General features: G+C 44.7%; 1 protein-coding gene across 3 annotated transcripts in view; it reads left to right on the top strand.

The window, feature by feature from the left end:
• Positions 1-22,327, top strand: part of DDAH1 (dimethylarginine dimethylaminohydrolase 1) — a 62,114-nt gene that overhangs the window by 23,322 nt on the left and 16,465 nt on the right. For all 3 annotated transcript variants that reach the window (XM_080406644.1, XM_080406643.1, XM_080406645.1), the window contains exons 2-4: positions 18,120-18,219; positions 19,397-19,470; positions 20,057-20,176. In XM_080406644.1, the coding sequence (XP_080262770.1) occupies positions 18,120-18,219; positions 19,397-19,470; positions 20,057-20,176 (294 nt within the window). The remainder of the gene's footprint in view (positions 1-18,119; positions 18,220-19,396; positions 19,471-20,056; positions 20,177-22,327) is intronic.

Below are 22,327 nucleotides of genomic sequence, written 5' to 3'. Positions count from 1 at the left end.
CAAGAGTCCAAAATGTGCGGTATGTATGGGCAGATGCAATAGATAAATTGCTGTAAAATATAGTGAAAAGCTTTTCTGACCCCTGGAGCTGAAGTTTATGCCAGAGATCCAAAGGGATTCTTCGCTGTAATACGATGTTAAGATCAGGCTGGAATGCTGGGGGAGGGTTGTCCCTGTGTCCTGCGACCAGACCCCATTACTCACGAGGGGCTTTACTCTGGTGTCCAGTGTGCCACAGGAAACGCTCTGGCCGTGATTCATGGTTGTAGCTGACAGGGAATGGTCTGTGACTTATCCTCTGTCCCTTGGTGCTCTTGGTGCGTGGGACTAATTCTTGTGCTCTTTGGTTTTGTTTATTTTTTCAACAGTATTTCGTAAAGGATTTGCTCAAGTCTGTTTTTGTGTAGGAAGATATCCACATGGAGAGCATAGAGGAAACTTTCCACAGCAAAATCTGACGCTTGGAGTGAAACTGGTCAATGAAGGCAGAAATTTGGCTGTAGAAATACGAACAATCTTGTCTCTGTTGTGACATCCTGGTTCTCAGCTGGGCTTTGGAGGGCGATAAAGAGAGTAGAGCAATGTGTCAGGATGGGTATTTGCACTCTCTTGTGCTGCTTCCTGCTATTCCGCTCTGACTCACGGACTGCACACAGATCTCTAAATATTTTAAGTGTCAGTGGGCCTTGCAGCAGGAGGTGTGAGATTAAGCCCATCTTTTAATCAGTGGATCTCTGGATAGGCTGCCCCTGTTAGTATCCTCTGGACTCTGGTCCCATTTCAGAGCAATGCAACAGAGAAGGTTCTCCCGTATTTACACAAACTGATGGATTTTAGCAGTTTCCCTTGAAGGGTACCATTATCCTAATTAATCAAAAACAACCACTGAAAAGTCTCAGTTATCATAAAATCAAGATGTTGCAGTTCAATTGTATTTCCAGGCTCAGGCGAGCTGCTGGAATGCATGCAGTTTAACTTTCCTCTATGATATAATAGTTTAAAAGAGATCAGGGTACATTTTACCATAGTGTCTAGCAATGTGAGTTTATTCAGACTTTTGGCAGGCAGTTCTGCACACTCTTGCTAAAACTGTGAATCATCCATTGTTGGCTGATTGCACTGTAGTTGCTAAGAGATCTGTCAAGTGCATACTGAGGCTTAATTCTACGTTTGCTCTAAGAAGGGCTAAATGTATTAAATTGGAACATGTCACATCCTTCCTAAACAAGTAGTTAAGGCATGGCTATGAGCCTGTCTGATGGACAGAAGAGAAGGAGCCGGGAACAGATGGAAGATTTAACTTAGGTCAAGGTTAGTCTTCTCTGTCTGGGAACTTACTGCGTGTTGGATTTTCACAACCTGATGCATAGTGGAAATATAAAGGGGAGGGAGACATTAGAAAAACAGAATTTGCAAAAGGACTTGTTTTTCAGTGTCCTTATATAAACCTCTTAAAATGATCTAATGCTATTTCACAAAGTGTAACTTTTAGTAATGGAAAGACAATACGTCAGTGTTTCCCAAGCTGCCTTGCCCCCCGCCCCCTCCCAAGTGAACTTTACTGTTCACACCGCTCCTCCCCAGCTAGCCCATCGCTTGGATGTGCTGCAGTATGTATTGCAGATGCTGTGTGCTTTCATTCAAGATCATACTCTTTAATGTTCCCGTTTGCGAAGTATACCAGCAGAAGTGGTGAGTAAGTGGTGCTGTAAGATATCTTAAACCACCTTGTCTGTCCTAAATAGCCACAGGCTTTTCCAGGGAGGCCTTATACTACCCACAAAGAGAAAACTGATCCACTTGTCAGTAGAAAGTAGAATATGTCATCTGTTTCTGCACAGAGATGTGTGGCAGCAATTAAAAAAAAAAAAAGATAACAGAAAAAAGTTCTGTAGTCAAGATTTTCAGGCTCATCTGTTCCTAAAATTATATCATTTGCTCTGGCATTACCCGCTGTCTGAAAAGCGCCTTCATTTCTCACCAGGCTCTGTATCTTCCCCTTTGCTGAACAAGGAGGAAAAGTTGTGAAGTCATGGTTTGTCTGTCAGTGTTTTCTGGTGCCTGGACTAGCAGCAGGTCCCCAGGTTCAGCCTTTCACCCATCACCCTCTCCTAGACCCATGGTGTCTGCACTGGGGGGTAGGCTGCTCACTGCCGAGCCATGGGTGCCCTCTGCTTCGGCTGCAAAGAAGGGAAAGAGTCCAACACGATGCTTGCTAAGTTATCTAAATTATAAATTTTCCTTTTAAAAAATAAAAACACCATCCCTGTATCAACCATGGCTTCTGGTTTGGATTCAGCTTCTAAGTGCTGTATTTGTCAGAGCTTCTATTCCTTTTTGAATTTCTATTCCTTGCGTAGGTCTTTGCAGACATGATTGAAGGACTTTATAATCCTCTCTTTGATCAGCGAAACAGATTGAGGTCTGTGAATGCTGCTTTGATTGAGGTTTTAGAAATGACGCCTTCCTCCTGGTGGCTCCTCTCCAAGCCCTTCATGACTATTGGATGTTCTCCGTGCGGTGGATGTGGTACTGGAGAGCAGCTGTGGCAATAGCACATGCTGGGATGGTGGATCTCTCTGCCCCTATACAGTGTTCCCCTGCTTGTCTGTCCGAAGGTCTCTCCTCAGTCGCAGGGTCATGGTTAGAACCCACCTGCAGGCGATGATCCTCTGCGGTGGCTCGGTTTACAAACCCAAACAGATGGTCCATCCTCTGCTGTGGCCGGAGGTCCTCTTGCCAGCCATGCAGCCTTTGCGGAGGCCATATGGCGGCGTGGGTTGGTCACTTGTACCTCTTGTGCCATCCTCCCTGCCTGTGACCTGGTTTGCTCAGAGTTTAACACGCCTTTGCTCGCTGACCAGTGATGACTGTGTGCCTTCAGGCTATTCGAATGAAACTTGAGTGACCTTGCACTGATGGGTCTCTGTTTGAAACACACCTCTTCAGCAATGATTTCCATGCTCACCAGGTCTTGACACCTGTGAAAACATTCTGTTTGCGTACAAGTGGCAGTATCAACCTGCATACATCTTAGCCTGGTGCATCAGGGCTATCACTGCTATTCCCTGGAGTTACCCTTTCATCCAAAGCTGTATCAGCCTAGGGATTGTATTTTCTGTAAAAACATGCTGATTGGTATTAATTATTTTATCCTTCAATTCCTTATTACTCCCCTGTCAGTCATTTTTCAAATTTTTCTGGCATCCCCATTAGACTGTGAAGGATTATGGACATTACAGAATGCCTCCTTAGGTGGAAATCATCCTGACCTGCTGTTTTAACAGTGCTTTTTAGTAAGTGCTGTTTAATGTTCTCTGTGTTACAGTTGGGATGAAAATTACTGTCTGTAATACAATCTGAATATTGAACTGGCTCTTTTCCCCATGCCGAGCAGAAATGTTTATTCAGTACTTCTACCTTGGTGTGAATAGTGAAAATTTCACCTTTTCTGGGTAGTAATGAATCAGCACCACTGTTGCTGTTCCTCTTGTTCCTAGGGCACAGAAGCAAAGGAGGAAAAAAAAAAAAGGCCCTTGTGAATCTTGATTCCCTTATCCAGAGATTTTCACTAGGTCCTTTTGCTTTTCGAAGTTCTCTTAATTTCTGATATATTGCACTAAAACATGTTATAATTGTTTTGAGTTTTATATCTGATTTTAATTTCTCCTCTATGCCAATTAATTTAGCCACTATCTTTAATCCTTAATCTAGTACAGCATTCTTTCTCACATGTGAGACTGGGCTTTCTGGACATTTAATGACATTTTCTTAAAATTGCTCCTGGGCATCACTTATTTTTAGCATGTGAATTAGCTGCTTAATGATTTGGCTCAACTTTGAAAATCAGGCTTTTGAAAATTATTAATTCTGTGTGTTCGTTATATAACTGCTTTTACTTATTAGGGACATCAATTTTGTCTATGAAATGTCTGTCACTTGTTTGACGTGTTCTGGCTTCACTTCATCTGTAACTGAAAGAGCAGGGAGTGAGTGTTATTTGTATTCTGAACAAATTACTGTGCCTTTATAAATTAATGCCTGCTAACTGTGTGTTAGGTTTTTCAGGAGTGTCATCTTTCTGGTCACTCTAACAGCTGGTCTCTGAAGGAGAAGCTGCATTTCTTTAGAGCCAAGTGAGTATTGAAAAGACTTGGTATATTCCAGTGTGTTGGAGACTTGCTTCCTACCTTTGCCCCCTTTTTAACCTGTTCCTTTGCTGAAGTGGAAGATGAATGCGGAACAGGCCAAACAAAATACCATATGCCTTCTGCTCTGGCCTTGCAGACTGTATTTGTTTCTGCAGCTTCTCTTCACTGGTGTGTAACTACAGTTACAACTTACTTTCACCAGCCAGAACAGGTAGGAAAACAGGCTTTCTATCTTTCCCCTTGAGCACTTACCGCTTGTAGGACATTAAAAACATTCAGCAGTAGATCGAGGCAGTTTTTTAAAACAGCGCTGACATCTACAAAGAATATAGTGGTCGTTATTTTTCACAGGTTTTCACTTTATTGCATGATCTGCAGATCTGTTAAGTGTGTGCAGTGTGGAGTTACACCAGCCAGCAGAAGACCCTTCCTACTGAGGCAGCTAAAAAACATCCTGTAGAATATATACTTGTCTCTGGTCTTCCTAAGTATAACCCAGTCATCGTAAGGACTGAATGAGGAACTCTTGAACTGCCTTCCTTACATTAGGGGTACGTAACTAGCAAGTTCTAGGGCATCTTTGTTTTCTCCAGGATGCTTGCAGGAGACACACTAAGGGCTTGATGCTGCAGTCAAAGGGGGTTGTCCGTAGACCAGGTGCTCACAGCAGTTTCTCTCATCCTTGCTACATGGTGCAGGTGGTGTTTCCCTCCTCCCAGACTGGATGCTATGGCGCATCCACAGCTGAGCCCTCTTGGTAGGGGTGGGACTTGCCACCCTCTGCAGCAGTGACATCCACCCCAGTAGAGCAGGAGCCCTCAGCAACTGAAACAAAAAACAGCTGCCAGGGAAATTCAAAGTTCAGCTCCTCAGTGGCGGTGGTGTAAGTGGTCTTCATTTAACTTTTTCACAACTTACTGCTGCTCCAGCCCCAAGCTCACCCTTTGTTTGCAGCAGGTCCTGCAGGTACCTGTAGGCTCTGGCATCGTCTTTGTCTGGGAGCGCTGCAGTTACAAGCTGTCAGGTTAATTCCACACCTCTGATGGTATTGATAGCATCTGGTGAGGTAATACTTTCCACTTAGTTATAATCTTACGTATTTCAGTATTTCCCTTTATTTCTGTATGGTGGCAAAGTTATGTAGTACTGTGCAGAGAAAGGAAAAGCCATTAGGCCAACTATAAAGTAATACTGGAGTCTGCTGTATCATTGACTCTTGGCTATTATTCCAGCAGACGTGCTCCCTATTCCCACGCGAGTCTGGAAATGAGCTGCTGTTGCTTTGCGTCATCAGTTGTGCCATGCTGTTTGCTCTGTGCAGCAGTGGGCTTGGGCCAACCTCCTGCGAGGCAGGTATCACTCCGAACACGGGCCCTGTTGGGAGGATCGTGGCATCACCGTGTCCCCCCAGAGCAGTGCCTCCTTGCATGCAGAGCGGGCAGGAGGGCAGGGTTTGGATGCTCTGGTGTGGAACCCTTTGGGAGCATCACTGCTGCTTTGTGAAGGGTGCTGGCTTGGATGCGGTGAAACATGGGCATGTGCTGCCTCAGATACAGGAGGCGTAATTAGGAAATGTAGGTCATCAAATTCAATTAGCCCAGCGCAGTGTAGCTGGGAAGAGTTCTTACTTGATTTACTCCCCCTTCAGAGAAGCTCTTACTGAATACCTTAAGTGAAAAGTTTATTTCTAAGGTGTGTTTAAAAGCCTGCAGAGAGATTTCCCTTCCCAAAGCAACCGTTTGCAAAACAAAGTAGTAAGATAGGGACGCAGCTGCGCCTGCAGCACAGTGCTTGACGGGTGGGGTTGGGGGGTGAGGGAAGGGCAGGCGGCTCAGTTTGCAAAATCAGACCTCGCTAAAGGAGCACGATTGAGTTAGGAGTCTCACACCTAAAATGTCTTTCTACTAGAAGAGCTTTAAGTAGAATCTTGGACAGTTACTTTTTACTTAGCTGTTACTTTGCTTTTCTTCATTTTCCCTCTGTCCCTGTCCGTTGTAAGTTTCTCTTTCTTTATATCCACTTGTATTTTATGCACATACAAGTAGGAGAATTTTATGCGGTAGCAAAGTGCAGAGTGACTGAATTACAGATTTGTCAAGGAAATTTATTTCTTTTGAAAATATAACACCACCACCACAGACTTCACTGTGCTTCTTAGCTGAACACAGGATTTAGCTCTATTGAAAGAACATTATCTCAGGGTATATAAAAATGTATAGGAGCTTGTTTGGTAGGGAAGGGAGCAAAACAATGAACCATATTGCACCTGTTAGTGCTCTTAGAGTGCTTCCCTTACGGGCATACTGACATTTATATTTCTGCATTTATTGTATAAAATGGAAAGGGACGTCTTGGGTTGGGGGTTTCTGGCCAGGCCAGGATTTCGTCCTCTGCTGCCTGCCTAGAGCTCAGGTCCTGTGCTCAGGTTTGACCCTCCTAATGCTCACCTGCAACCAAATGCTCTCCTGGCAAATCTGCGTGGAGTTGTGTTGATGATGCTTGCAAGTGATCAGATCCTCTGAGATTCGAAGTGACGGTGACTTGAACTTAGAATAAGCATGTGAGCAATTTCTGTTTAAAAATAAAATAGTAGTATTCTAATCTATCTTTTGGTTTTAAACTTGATCAGTACTCATCCATCACTGAGTATTAAAAGTACAAATACGTTGCTGTGCTGCAGCTTTGAAAAATGTTTTATATAGACACATGGGTAGAGAATGTAAATTGTTTGGGGGAATTGTGTAAATGTCAGTGCGCTGAAACTCATGTAGACTTCAAGGAAATTAAATGCAGGGGGACCTTAAAGGAGTTCCTTTGGCTTGTACTTTGTTAGTATTTGTTGCGTAGATCAGGGCTTTGTATGTGTACCCTTTTTTGTCTGGGTGAAGCATCGCTCTGCAAAGAGACACGTGGCTGTTTCCTTTTTCCAAGCATTTAGATGTCTGTCATAAACAAGAAACGCGCAATTTTTCAGAGCTTTTGGCGATGTATCTCCTATATGTGAAATTGGTTGTCAGTCACGGGCCAGATGGGTGCATTTCACAGCAGTTCTGCTGGCGAGGTTTTGGAACAGTGTTGGGAAGGCTCCTATGCTCCCTCCTCAGGGCTGAGGGCAGTTCTGCATCTGGTGGGTCGTTGTCCCTTCTTGGGCAGTAGGACTCAATGTTGTCACATGGGATGTTTAATTGCTGTGAACTTCCCATTCTATAACTCTCTGGCCTCGTAATTTTACTGAGCAAGTGTCCCAAGTCCCCCAGGACGTTAGTGAGGGGAAGGAGGGGAGGCAGGGTGTGAGCAGGCTGGCTTGAAAGCAGGAGCTGTGTTTTAGTATCAAGCTAACGTAATGTACGTGACGGTAGCCTGCCTGCAGTTGTTGGTATTTTTAAATGAAATATTGCCCTGTGAGTTTTATGGTTTAAAAACGCAAAAGGCAAGAGGAGAGCTCGTACTGCGGTCATTCTGTCGCTAGAGGCACGGGAGGGTGAGGGATGTCCTGGCAAAGCAGCCCGAAAGGCAGCATCTTCCCTCTGTGCCAGTCTCTTGGGGGGACAGAGGCTCTCCTCAGCCCAGCTGCCTGAACACTCGGTGAGCTTGCAAGGAAAGGCAGGGCACTGCATATACATTTTTAAGAGGTATCAACTTTTGTGTGGTTATGGAGAGGCTGCACCCAACTGCTGTATCTTGCATGTGCTCTTCATGTTTTGGTGCTTGCTGGCTTTACTCTCATTTCCTTCTCATGACTGTGAGCCTCAAATGGGATGTTGGTGCAGGAGCAGGACTTGCAAAGGTGGCTGGCTCTTCGCCTTTGTCAGTTTGGGTTCAAGGAACAGTGAGCATAAGCTCTTATGCTTACTGCATGTTTTTCTTTAAAGCTTAAGAACTTACTAAAACTTGACAGTATAGTTAGAAAGGTTATAGTCTAGGAAAAGGTTATTATCAGGTTGAAATGTCCCAGCTAGCACTGTAATGGCCAGTTTGTTCAACAGATAACTTCCAGTTTCCTTATTTGTATTGAGATGTATTTTTGACTACTAAAAACTGTTGTTGGTGTCTTCAAGGATTTAACCCCATTTCTTGCATACCAGCAAAATTCCATAATCCTGCTGGGATGACACATCTCTTACCTGGCAGTGGAAACCTTACTGGAACTAGTTGGGAGACACAAGATGGTCAGAATTCACATTTTTCTGCCATTATTGTTGTTCTATGTGTCTGGACACTTTAGGGCACTCTTGCAGGATGTGTTAGCATAGCTAAAATAAGACAGACACGTCAACTTCTCTGAAAGCATGAATGAAATGTATTATTAGGGAAGAAAAAATGCTGGGTTGGTGTAACCTCTGCCCTTGGGGCCCTTTTGATAAAATAACACAGGAGCAACTGGATGCTCCTCACTGAAAGGCCAGTTACAGAGTGAATTCGGTGTGAAGAAAAATATTCCCTTTGCCTGTGATGATGGTCATTACTCCTTGAGCTGGGCTGGCTCCTGGGGACTCTGGGCATGTGCCCACTGTTGCTTCTTCTCCCTGCCTGTCCTCAGTACTGGGCAATGGGGACCTGGTGGTGACCACTGGGTTTTGTCCATGGCTCCCCACCCGATTGACCAGATGGGGCCAAATCTTCCTGGTGGTGATCCTTGGCCATTTGTGCAGCTGAAATCTGGAGGCTGGTTCTCACGTGCCTCAGAGGTGATGGGAAGAGTTCAGACCTGGGTAGTAATGGTGGTTCCCTGCTGGGGTGGAGCTGGGTGGGAGCTGCTTTTCAGCACTATTGAATTAGTTAATATAAAATTAAAGCTTCTAAATCCCCTTCCGAGAAGGAGACTGACATGCCTTTCAGTGTTAGAAATGACAAAATTTGGAGTCCTCTTAGCACAGTGACGTGCACGCAGCAAGATCAGAAGGCAGCAGCAGGTGTGCCAGCAGCGTGACAGTTAACTGTGGGGAATCTGACAAAATCCATTTTAATGCGAAATAAACAGTCAAGTTTTTTGTAAGACTTTCAAGATACTTATTTTGATGAATAAAACTTAAGATTTGGTGGAGGGAGGAGGAACTGGGCTGCTGAACTGCAAACTCACATGAGAACTCAGACCAGACCAAGCCTGACTGGGCGCTGGGGAAGCCGGGAGGTGCTCGTACCACTTACCACTGCATTCAACTTGTGAGCACCCTGTTCAAGAAGTTACAAAACCCCAAATATCCTGGTTGAGGTATAATTATTTTTCGCTTCTTTAGCATAGATTTTCCTTTGAAAAGAATTCCCTACCTTAAAATAAGCAGAGTATTATCCTTGCCAAAGATCTTTCAGCCTCTTTAGAACAGGGCATTTAGATGACTGGGGACAAAGTGAGTATCTTGAATGCGCCGTGTCAAGGCACGAACAAACGGCACAGAAACAGTAGTACAGTACAGAGTGAAACCTGACAACTTGGCGTTAAAGGAAAGGAATGCTACTGTATAGTTTGATTGTGATCAACTTATCTTCAAGTGGGTTTATTAGCAATTTAATGGAATATTGGTTATTCAAGAGCCATAATAGCCCCGGTTGAAATGTCCCTTCTGCACAGTTTTCCCATACCCTGTGGAATGAGCAGAATGTGACAGTCGAGCTTTCAACAGGCTTCATGAATTTTAAATACTTTTCAGCTGTGAAATGGGGCACATGGCGTGTGGTCAAGGGTGGACAAGGAGCTGGCAGCCGCTGGGGGTATTATGGGATATGGAGTGTCTGGGAGATAATGAATGCTTGGCTTATCCAGGTGCATTCTTGGCCCACTGTGCATGTCCAGGCAGAATGGAATCTATTTCTCTGTCCAACACTTAACAATTGATCATTTTGTAATTGTAAGCAGAAAGTATTTAGAACGTTACTTTCTCAGCATGCCTGCATACGGCTTAAATTTCATGTCATCGTCTTTATCCGGCAAAATCTTTGCTGTTTCTCTATAACAATGCATTCATGCCGCTTTAAACTTTTCCACTAACCTGATTTTATGCTTAGTGGATCTCTGAGCCTTTTCTTTTAGCAACTTTAAATCTCTGTCTTTTTAAGCATCTCTTTTTTTTTTTTTTTTTCCTGTGATTTTTTTTGTGATTTTGTGATTGAAATTATTTACACTTGCTGTGGGTTGAAATTTCAGCCCAACTTTTTGTAGCAAGTGAGCGGGTTGCTGGCTCTCATTTTGTGGGAAATAGCGTCCCTGCATTTTAAAGGCAAAGTGGTAGAAGAGAAGAAGGGAGAAGCCCAGGCATGGTATACTGCTGGTGAGCTGTGTAGTTGTCCTCATGTGCTTCAGTTCTACTTACCTGTTAAAACACAACATGCTCCAAGGACATACAGATTAATTGTTGTTTTCAGCTGTGTGTACCTGGTAGAGGAGGTTGCCATTTGACCTCCCAAGATCTGCCAGGCTGGAGCTCCCCTCCTGCATGGCTGAGAAGCTTTTCTGGGGCAAGAAGCCCCAGAGGCCACCTGCCACTTTCTGCTCCTTCTTTATGTGCCACTCTCTCTCTGTGCTGCCTCTGGTCCAGCTCTTTCCATGTTTCCCCTTCCCCATTAATCCTTAGTGGTGCTGTACTCGCCCTGATCGCAGGTCACTCTCTGGGGGCAATGGACATTTGGCACCAGATGCATCAACTTTAGACACAGTTTGTGACTATTTCAGTAGTAGGGCAGTAAGTGGGTTTGGAACCCTAATTAGCAATTGTGTGGGCAATAGTAAACAGGGTAGTTATCCCTATTGCCCTTTCAGAACTCCACGGTTCATAAACTACCCAAACTCTGCCAAAAGCTGTGTCTGCTTGGGCAGGGTGAAACTGTCTCAGAGCTGCAACCTGAAAGCATTGGTGTGGGATCTGTATACTGGGAGCAACAAACAAGTTATCTCCTGCTTGAGGACATGGCTTGAGGTACATACAGTACCTCTGTTCCTTCTGGGCCCTCCCGTGGCCTCAGTTGATGAAAAATGGTTGAGGACAAGCCGTGCTGCATGTGTGTGTCTGGCTGAGAAGGGTGGAAGGAGCAGTGCGCCTGCCAGCAGAGCGTGGTGCCATCTGTGTGCTGGTGGGTGCTCCAGCACGACCACTGCAGCGCTGCGTGTCAGATGCCACAGTGCAACCGCCCCACCGTTTGGGTAAGGACCTGGCCTTGGAGCTCCGTGTCGGCAGACAGCGGCAGGGTGGAATCAACTGAAACTCCCAAGAAGGGTTTTCTGGCTGTTGTGATGTAACACTTTTCCACGTGTTGTGATGCACAGCCTAGTTTGAAGTCACGCTCGGATCACTCTGAGCAGTCTGGCTGCCTCGGGAGTTGCATATCCACCCACGCCATCCAGAAGCGTGCTGCTGAGCAGCTGGCAATTTGCTTTAGGGCCAGGCTGCTGCCAGTCTTCACCTTCTCTCCCCTTCCCCAAAAAAAGGCAGTGGGATGGACAAAAAGGCCCTGTGTGGGTGGAAAGGCGGATTGATTGCCAAAGTAAACTGTGGTCAGTCAACTGGCAGGGGTGGGAAGGGCTGGTACAGGGCGTCCTTACCAGGCTGTGCTGGTGGCTATTTGTGGGACAGAGCTGACCTTACTTGTCTTGCATTTAACATACTCTTAGAGTGTGATCTGCATCGAATAGCAGTGCTGGAGCATCTTGTTCTTCCAGTGCTTTCCTGTTAACCTCTGAAGAGCCGGTGCCCTTTCTGGTGTTAACACTGGGAGCAGGAGTCCGAAACTGCCACAACCCACATCCCACAAACTTCTGAACCTGTATACATAAGGGTGCATATCTGACTTACTTAAAGCAAGAAAACGACCAGTAGGGGGGTTTTCTTCTCAAAAACCTCAAAGCTATTACAGTGCTGCTTTGTTTTCCTTGAAGCCCCTGCAAGCCCAGAAGGGCAATGCTTATCATCAAGAGAAGGCAGACTTTCCCCATTTCCAAGTGGAGCAGACTTAGGCAAGAGCCTGGATCATGACCAAGACTGGTATCTGGTTTTGCAAAACTGAAGTCTACCCTTCCCTGACCCCAGATTTGTCCATCTCTATTTATAGCTTTACTTGGAGCCTTGCTGAAAAATGCATTATATATTGACAGTGGCACTTTGAACTCAGAGATAATGGATACAGAAATAGTAATCTTGGAGATACCAATTTAACTTCTGCATGTGTTAAGTCTGACATTTGCTTTGCACAGCTATGAATGATAGCTTAAAACACAATGAAGTGGGGACTGAAAGCCAATAATTGTGATTTACCATGCCGGAGAAATTGGTGGTGGATGTAAAATTTCAGGAGACGGTACGGTAATAATGTCTCGGGCTGAGAGCCCTTTGTGTTAGGGCTGCAGTTGGTCTCCGGAGAACCGAGCTGTTAGCACTTAGAGCCGAGCTCTGCTGGTTTAGAAACCTCATTTAATCTCTGACTCATTGGATGGTCATCTTCTCTCTGAATCTCTCTGCGTCCTTCCATTCAAAACAGGTCTGCAGACACCTTCCCCATTTCACCAAGAGCTCAGAGGCGAAGGCAGATGGGTGATTGTGATCGTTAGGGGGTGCCTGGTTTGGTACCTTCCACAGCATCTGCCGAGCCCCAGCTGTGCCCCTGCCTGTGGGGCATTTGGGAGCTTTGGTGCCTTGTCCGTGGCCCCGCTGCCCAGCCCTGGCACCCCAGCGGAAGAGCTGCCCTGGTCTTGGCAGGGGAGAGCCCGTGACTTGCAAAATAATTTCCCTGTTCCTGCTGTCTTTTCAAAAAATAATTTCCTTTTTACTGTCAATATCATAAATCCCGTAATATGGTTAGTGCACAGAAGACCAGTAAATAATTTAGAAAGCAGCCTCTTAGAGTGCAGCAAACACTAATATAGAGAAGAAAAAAATCCCCACACATCAGTTACAGTAATTGGTGGAAGGCACCAGTCTGGAGGGTAATGAGCTCCATTTTTAAAGCACGAGGAAATTAGATTCTTATAAATGTCAAATGCAGTTATTGTCCTCTTTCCTTGAAACAGAGCTGAGCTGGCTGGAGCCCATTGTCTCTCAGTCAGCTTTGCTGTGGATTAGACACATCCCATCTCACACCAGGAATGTGCTTATTAGAAAAAATATCGCTACACAGAGCATACAAGCTTTAACGCTCAACCAAGGTACTAATGGGTACACGTACAATAAAACCCAATATCGTGTTACAAACCTTAAGCTGACCTGAAATGATATGATACAGAAATCTTAAAGGACGCAGGTGAGTTTTGTGTGCTACAATTCTGACTACCTGGGATTTTAGTTTTCAAATAAAGGAGATAGAGTGAGGGAAGGTGACTTTTCCTCTTGGCTACTTATCAAAAAAGCAAGCAGGAAGTCTTCTTCATAGTGAATATGCTTGTAATCAGGTCATGTACAAATACTTCGGTGTTTTACTGGTGTCTCCTGGGTAACTGTGGCTTTACAGAGGACTCTTTCCATCCACCTTTTTTCAGTTCTCTCCTGGAAAAAAAAAAGCAAGAGGTGGTTATTTGTTCATACATCAAAGCTAGCTCTGTGAATTAGTCTTTTATTCGTTAGAAAAATCTCACCAGTATGTGTTAAGACTCCATGCTTCAGAAAAATGAAGTCAGTTGTTTGGGGAGGATAAAAGGTGAGGAGGATAGGGGGCTCTGTGAAATCAAACCGCTTTGCTGCATCCCTGTTTTTAACTTATTTGAGGATAACAATCACTTGTCCTTCCTCAGCAAGAGATTGTATCTTGTCTTCTTTCTGGGGTAGGAGCTCTGTTGGAAATTGGTACAATCCTTCCTGATAGGGGAGGGCTTAAGGATGGAGCCAAGCTCTCAATTCCCTTTTGCAGTGACGAGATGCAGACTCAAGCTACTTGTGTGGACTTCACCGCGTACTAACCTGAACTCTGAATGATGCAGTGTGCTGTTTCCAGGATGGTTGCGTGTCAGACATACTGTGGACATGCTGCGTTGGAGACCCTACTCAGTACTGCTGCAGGATGGGTTTGAAGATGATGTGGTGGGGTAATGTGAGTCTGTGCTATCCCACATGCAGGAAACCGCTATATGCAAAAGCAGATTAGCTGTTCATTTTTGGTTTTGTTTTTCAGGAATCCTGTGTTTGCAAGTTCTTTTTTCCAGTTGCCTTTTTAATAAGGTCACGTCTTCCCTCTGATCTTCTCCATCTCTATTTGTGCTCTTTTTTTCATTTCTGCTTCTACTGAATTAAGTTCCTGGTGTTGTCCATAGAAAACAAACAGTAATTTGAGACTTCTGTTTTACCCAAGCAAGGGATATTGAAAGATATTCCTAGCATATGTCACCAGATGTGTGAACAGCACTTTCCAATTTAAACTTTAGGAATTTTTACTGGTTGCTTAAAACCCCTGCAGAACATTGAACTGTGGACTTGAATCCATTAACACCCATCATGGGAAAAAGATCCAGCTATTTATGTGGCAGTAATTCTATTTATTTAAATTTGGTTTTGTAAGCTAAAACGAGCCCAACTGTTGGGGGGAAGAGCATCTTATAAATACCTTCAAAGCCTGGAACAATCATGAAGCAAATTAAACTAGTTTTCTGTGATTTTTGGACAACTTCTAGTTCTGATAACTTTTCTTAATGTCTGTACTACAGCTGCATCAACCCCCATAAATTAAATAAAGAAACAATTCAAGGCATCTCTGATGTAGACTGGTGATTAAATGGTAATCAGCAGCTGCTGATTGAAACATACATATGACTCAAATCACAAATCCAAAGTCAGCATTTACCTTGCACTATTCTCATTAGCTAGACACTTTACTTAAATGGTACTCCAGTGCAAGTGTTATTAGTTGGCCATTTGGCCCAGGGATGCGATTCTGCTGCCTCCCTGCCTGCCTCTTCCCAGGAAGCTCCGTGGTGCCTTTGCTGACTGCCGTGGAGTCGCTTCTCAGGGCAGCGCAAGCATTTTGCACGGTTGCGAAGCTCCAGTAAAAAGTAGGTCCACCTTTGGGCTTTTGTACCCCTTAACATCCTACTCATAGCCAAGATGCCTGCTGCTTGTCTTCTCCCCTCAATCCTCCTCCTTCTGACCATTAAGTTTATTAAGCTGTTAACAGGCACAGATTTGCCAGCCAGCGTGCTTAGCTTGCTTGCGATGCTTGTTCCTGGCCCTGGTAGGTCTGCAGGCAGCCGTGCAGCACAGGAGGCACCTTCACATCATCTTTGCAGGCTGTCCGGGTTTTACGCTTCTCTGCTCTCTCAGATGTTCCTCTGTGGTCCAGAGAAGCTTTTGGCTCTCCCGGCAGAAAGCAAGTTGAGTGGTCCTCTGCCACAGTAAGACCTGCAGCTCCGCTGGTGCTGCGGACTGGTTGGGGGCATGGTATCAGGGAGGAGGACAGGAGGGGTACAGGGTGCTTGGCAAGGGCAGCCCCTGGCTTGGCTTCCTCTCCGAGTCCAGACAGCTTCTGCTGGGAGCACCCGAGCAGCAGCATGTCTCCTGAAAGGGCTTTCCCTTCTTGGTGTTTTGGTTTTGGAAGCTGCTGGAGGTGTTGGATGAACCGGAGATAGGCAACCACACAACAGGGTGGGTGATCCTGTTTTTTCCTGTGGTTTGGCCTTCTGCCTTGAATAACCCTATCTGATGTATATATTTATTTAGTGCAGCTGCCTGTGGCTGGTGTATTTGTGTGTCAGGGTTTCCCGGTTGTGAGTTGGCTTGTCTGCTTCATGCTGGCACAGAACAGTGAGTCTGTGTGATCTTGCATGGAGAACCTTATATAATGTCACAACCTTACTGCTCCATAGTAAGCAATTGTTTTCTTCTCTGGGGTCTTATGGCTCTTAAGCACGTAGCACCTGCACAGTAAGAACCACTGGGCTTTGCAGGCAACAGAAATCATTCTGCTGTCAGCACACGGATGTTACAAAATGTTGCTGTGTCTGTACAATAGTCAGTTTTCCAGTAATAACCCAGCTATTTCCCATTTATTTTTAAAATGCCATAGGGGTCTAGTCCTCCTTATAAACCTGATCTTAAAGATCACCGGAGGTAGAGCAGCGAGACTGGGAAAGGTGAAGCTTACTACTAAGCCTGGAGACTCTTGAGTGCCAGGTTTCAGCCTTAAGTCATTTTAGCATCAAGTGAAAGGTAGAGGAGTAAAAAGAAGCATTAATCATTGTAAAGGGCATGCTGCAGGCTCGCTCCAATCTGTGTGCCAAAGACTTCGATGGGATTTGTGTGGGGATGACAAGTCCTGTGGTCTCGGGAAGCTTCTGGGTACAGTTCTGCATTGCAGTGTCACCTGTCAGCGTTCTCCAGGTGGCACAAAGACCTGCCTTCATCCCACCCAACTTAAACTGAGGCACCTACGTTAACATCATGCTTATCCAAGGGATTTTCTGTAAAGTGACTGGAGGCTGAGGATGTGCTAGAGAGAAAAAGGAATCTCCAGAGAGCAGATCAACCCTTGATAACATGATGCTTCCAAGTATCTTCTTTATAGACCTACCTCACCTGTCCCGGCAGCCCGTGGAGACCTGCTCTTGCCTTTTGGGACTGGGCTTTGGGGTTGAGGGGATCAGTCACAAATGCCACATGGCTGAGTCATGGAAAATGAGCAGGAAAAGGGGGTTAGGTGGATCACACCTGCCCCCTCTCTTACTCCCTGAAGCCAGCGCTGCTCCTAGGAAGGTATGTCAGCCAAAGCAAGCGCTGCTGCTGCTCTGAGGCTGCTGCGATGGGGGTGAAGGACTGGTCACCATCGTGTCTCCTTTCCCTACTGGGGCAGGTTTAGTTTGGGAGAGCCCAAGAGTAGGGCTGCTAGAGTTCCTTCTGTTGGTATGTGATGCTAGAAGACGAGTACCATGTCATCTTCTTTAGCTTCCTGTGTTTGTTGTCACAATGCTTAATTTATCACATTAAATAAATAAATGACCTGTGGAACATGCAAAAATCAGAGCTAACAGGTTCTTGCTGCATCTTCCGTGTTCATTGATACTTGCTGGGCACCTCTGGTTAACCACAGTGAGGAAGTTTCACCAAACATGAAGATGCTGCTGTGTGGGATTAGGTTCAGGGGTTTCTGTGGATCAACTTGTATTTATATTGGCATTCTGCAAGCTGTAGCCATTTTGGTCAGCAGTTGGTTGCGTGTAGGTGCTTCTTTTTGCTTACAAGGCACCAAGACGATGGTGCTTGAACATAGCAAGTGTTAGTCCCTCTTATGGATGGCCGATGACATGAGCCTCTATAGAAACAGGTTCCGCTCTAGGCATCCTCAGCAGCCCTCGCTGGGAAAGAGGAAGCCACTGAAGCTGCATTCCCCACTCCTGTTACGAGCTCCTTCCAGCACAAAATGGGCTCGGCAGCCCAGGCTCCGTGCCATGCGTGTGGTGCTCTGCAGCAGGCAGCCAGCTGCACAACGGGTAGTCCTGGGAGCTCCTGTAATTCTGTAGCAAGGTAGCTCAAAAATGCAAGGAGAGCTAGTGCTGAGTCAAGCTGCAAAACTATAAAGAAAATGAACATTTACTCATTTGGGGATTCTAGGTTTCTTTCCCCCTGACTGAAGAGGGGCTTGGGGCAGAGGCGGTAGAGCTCCGTCTTGTGTCTGAGCAGTGCGAAAGGAGAGAGCAGTGCTCCTGGTGGGGCTGCTTCCTACGCACATCCAAGGGACAGGGTTTGCAAGAGGCGATATTGGGGCAGAGGGACTGGACTTAACGTGCGTTTTGGAGCCCTCGTCTGTCTCCCCTGGATGCTGTGTTGTTCCCGTGCAAAGGCGAGAGCCCAATCTCTACTGCTTGATGCCCTGTCCCCTCCGGAGCACAAAGGCCTCTGGAAGGACTTGGGGAACTGCGACAGGCAGGAACACAAAGGACCCTGCTGTCCATGTTGTTAAAAGCTCATTAAAGGACTTTAATTCTTGTTAACTATGTGTATTTCTGGTAGTTTTTTAAAGTTTTTCAATGATACAGTATGTCCTAAACAACTTTCTTTTAATCAGGTTGAAGCCATGAAGAGAGTACTAGAAAGTCTCAACCTCAATATAGTAGAGATGGTAGATGAAAACGCAACCTTGGATGGTGGAGACGTCTTATTTACAGGTACAGTGGTATGAATTTTCTGTTCACATAGTCTGACTGCCTTGAAGACTGCATGTTATCTGTTGTCTGTGTAATAAAGTGTTGTTTGTGCAGTTTGTTAAATCAGCTGTTTACTAAATGTCAGAAAGGTAGCTGAGAGATGAATTTTCAATGCAGCCCTCAATGTCCCACCTAATGCCTTGAATAAATGAAGCAGCAGTACACATAGTACAAAGTCGCACTGTGCATGCAAATTTTATTTTAGCTTGTAAAGTGCTAGTAAGAAAAAAGCTTTCAGTAGTCAATGGCCTGCAGTTGTTTCATTTTTCTTATTACAAGCGGCTACATTCACCAGACTGATTTTTCAGGACTTGTAAAAGATTGATGCAGACAACTGTCACTAGTTCAACAAATCAAATGCGAAAAATGCATATTGAGTTTATGGAGAAAGTGGTGGTGTTGCGTGCCAGATGTCATGGGCTAGACAACTTATATGCATGGTTGACCTCAAAGATGAAGATACTGACTGTGTTTTTTGTGTCATTAAAACTATTAGGCATTTTCTCACATCGGCTGCGCACACACTTGCACCCTGCCTGTGCTGAATGAGCCTGGTTGTTTTGATCAGCATCACAGTAGACTGGCTGCTTGCCTTAGTTCACCAAGGGGAAAGAAGAGCCTCAAAAGAGGCAGACGGGGAAGGGAGGCCTTTCTAAGGAGGTGCAGATCCAGCACTGATTTTCTCTGGAGCTGGCAGATGCTGGTGGCTGCAGAGCTGCCTTTGAGACCAGAGGAAATCTCAGAGGGAGAGGGAAATGGTCAATCAGTGCTGTACTAATCCAGCCCAGCTGTTCTCTTTCCTGACTCAATGACCATTGCAGAGCTTTAGAAGAGGAAGCTATTTATGCTTCTGGTGAATTGTGTCTTCTGGAAAAAGATAATTGCTTTAAATTATCAGCTCACAATTGCAGGTTGCGTTCTTCTATGCTGAATTTTCAGTTTTGCTACTCAACTTGAGAAAAGGAAGAAAATTAGATCTGAAAAATTACTTCAGAATGTCTCTAAAGCTGGCCTGTTTTTAAAATGTGTATGTTCTGATGAAGGAGCTGAGGCAGGCTTAAAAAAAAAAACAAACAAAAAAAAACAAACCCAAAACAAAAGCTGTAATAGTTTTGCCCTTAATATTTTTTCATTCCAGGCAGAGAATTCTTTGTGGGTCTTTCCAGGCGGACAAATCAACGTGGTGCAGAAATTCTGGCTGACACATTTAAGGTTTGTAGATTCATCATGCCACAGGAAATATAAGCTATCATCCACTGAACCAATTTAGAAATTATACCGGCCGAGACATTTGTCATACTCAAGTGCTTTATCTAGGACTTACTTTTTTTTAAAAAAAGTGCAAGTTACAGAAAAGGTTTGAGCATCCTGTAAATTGCCAGATGCTGAAGTTGGCTTTGAAATGTGTTACTCCTTCGTTAAAGTAACTTGGATGGTAGGAGGCTGTTATTATTTGAGAGCGTATGAACACTCACTTTCTTAATGTTCTCATGTGTCAGCAGCTGGTCCCTGTAGAGGTTTTATGTACGTACTGTTTAATTACGCTTTTTAATGTATTTCTTTACAGTTGCAACAATAGTAATATTTGAAACATGTTCTGGATTTTACTCCAGTGCACTAGACAAGACAAGCTGGTCCAGAGGGGTATGTCACACTGAAACAGTTGACACTGTGCCCTCGGATATGTTGCTATTGTTAATTTGCAGAGAGTAAAATTAATTACGGAATGTCTCAATATAATTATGGAACTAGGACAAATTAAAAATATTCATAGCAACCATTCTTCACTCCTATACAGGATTATGCTGTCTCCACAGTCCCTGTTCATGATTCTTTGCATCTGAAGAGCTTTTGCAGCATGGCTGGACCAAACTTGATTGCTATCGGATCAAGTGAAGCTGCACAGAAAGCCCTGAAGGTAAAGCGCATAGGAAATTTTTCTAAACAACAAATTCGGGCTATTTGTTTTTAATATCTGCTCAAGGATGCTGGAATTTTAAAATAGATATATAGATCAATGAAAGAAGAAATCAGTACATCTCAGGGTCTCCTGTATGTGGAAACCATAAAGAACTTTTATATCAGGCAAGAGAACTGTGGCATTAATTTAGCTTTAGCTATCTTCGGGAAATAAATGGATTATACAGGTTATTACTTACAGCTTTGTTGACTAAAAAGGTGATAGTAAGGAGGAAGGGGCTATCATCAGAGTGCTGGAGATACTTCAGATGTTGCCATGAGGAAACAGGGCTTTTAAAATTGCCAGAGGGGAAGTAAAAGTTTTATCATGAGGAACGAGGGAGAGGGCGGTCTGATCCTTGTTGCAAAGAGGACCTGTGTATGCGTTTTACAGTGTAGGCTCTCGGGATAAAATTGGTAAGTCACTCTAGCCACAGGGATCAGAGCCCAGGACTCTCCATCCTTCCTTCCTCCATCACCTGGCTGCAAAGTCAGGTTCTTTCCTGGTCATGCTTTTTCCTCTGGTCCTGTGAGGGTCTGTCATAACAGCGTGGCTTCGACAGGAAGAAGGCAGAGTAGCCTCACCGCAGCCTGGCCAATTATTTCAATGTCTAAACGTTTTCCTTTGAAGTGGAATGTGTGAATTTGAACCCTCAGGCTAAGAAGCCTTGTGAATCTGGATCTTTCTTCGCTGGCAGACTTGCAAACTGGTAATCTGTTGTGTAGCAGGTCAATCCTCAATGGGAAATGTTTATTGCTGCATGGGTTGCACTGGGCTCAGTAGCTTTCCTGCCTGTTGGGTGTGTTCAGAGCAAATCTACCAAATTAAGCTTTTTCAGAATGGGAGCACAGCAATACCTGAGGCCATGAATCTCATTATGCATATAGGCAAGGAGATGCTCACCCTAGAGATCAACATCTCTGCTCCTGCAGGGTAATGCAGCTGCAGGCACTGATGCTTTGCAGCAGAAACTTTGGCTGGGGCACCAAGACAGCAAAGAGCAACTGAGACTTTACATGAAGTGAAGCTTGAGCGAGTTTGTCCCTCTTGATAAATTAGTACCTGCCATCCTGCACACTTTGGTTTGAGATGCAGGTAAGCCAGAGCGTGTCTGAAAGCATTACAGCTAAGTGTCTTACGCATTTTTATCAAGACTTACCTGCAAAGGTTAAACCAAAACTTAACTTTTCAGTGATGGTGGCAAGTCCTAAATTTTCAGCTTACAATTATCCTCATTCTTTTGCCGATAAATAAGAACCGAAGTGCAGGCTTTGCTCTTCAGCTTTGCAGAAGCTTCCTTGATGCAACGTGATCACTAATGCATGGAGGAAGCCAGCTGTGTGTCCCTTCCAATAAACAGAGTGGTGGAAGTAGTGCTGTACTAGTGGAAAGCTCTCTGAAATCCACTCAGTTTATGCAACCTGACTTGCATCTCTAAAACTTGAATTATTTTTTTAAGAACAGCACTACTATCGGTGCCTAAGGCTACTCATCTGAATGTGTGCCAGGCACAACATTTACAACAGAAGTAGTATGTAACTCAGAAATCATCATCCCCAGCCCCCAAAGAGCTTAGGAGCCCGTCCTGCATGTCTTGTACACCTCCTTGATTTCAGTAAGCTAGTGGTATTTATTACTTTTAAACATCCTTAAATATTTGCAAGGTGGAGGCCTGAGAGACTTCTTGTCCTTACCGCCGTGCTGCGGTACTACACTGCACATTAGCTTTTCAGATCTTACCTATTTTCCTCCTGAGCAATTTCCCAGCAGCATTGTTTTTGCCTTCAGAGCTCAGTGGAGACTTGTTGGTTTGTTTTTTTCTCTTTTTTATCCTGTGACAGTCCATGATTTAAAATGTCTCAGTCTTCAGATACAATAAAACCAACATTTCAAATCTCAGAATCTCCCGGGCTGGACATGGAGGCCAGGAAAGTGCAGTCCTGGCTGGCGCAGGCTTGCAGCCTGGCAGCAGTTAAGGGGATAGCACAGCAGCCCGATTGCTCCACCTGAGCTTTAGGGAGCTCTTAAACAAGAGGACAGTTCCTCAACTTCCCACATCGTTCGAAGTGGCTTTAAGTTTGCTCATTCGTTTGAACTAGCTGTTAAAGT

Source organism: Falco punctatus (genome assembly GCF_963210335.1).
Source record: "Falco punctatus genome assembly, chromosome: 11".
Taxonomy (NCBI): domain Eukaryota; kingdom Metazoa; phylum Chordata; class Aves; order Falconiformes; family Falconidae; genus Falco; species Falco punctatus.
The sequence above is the reverse complement of the archived record's forward strand: the minus strand, read 5'-3'. Positions and strand labels throughout refer to the sequence as shown.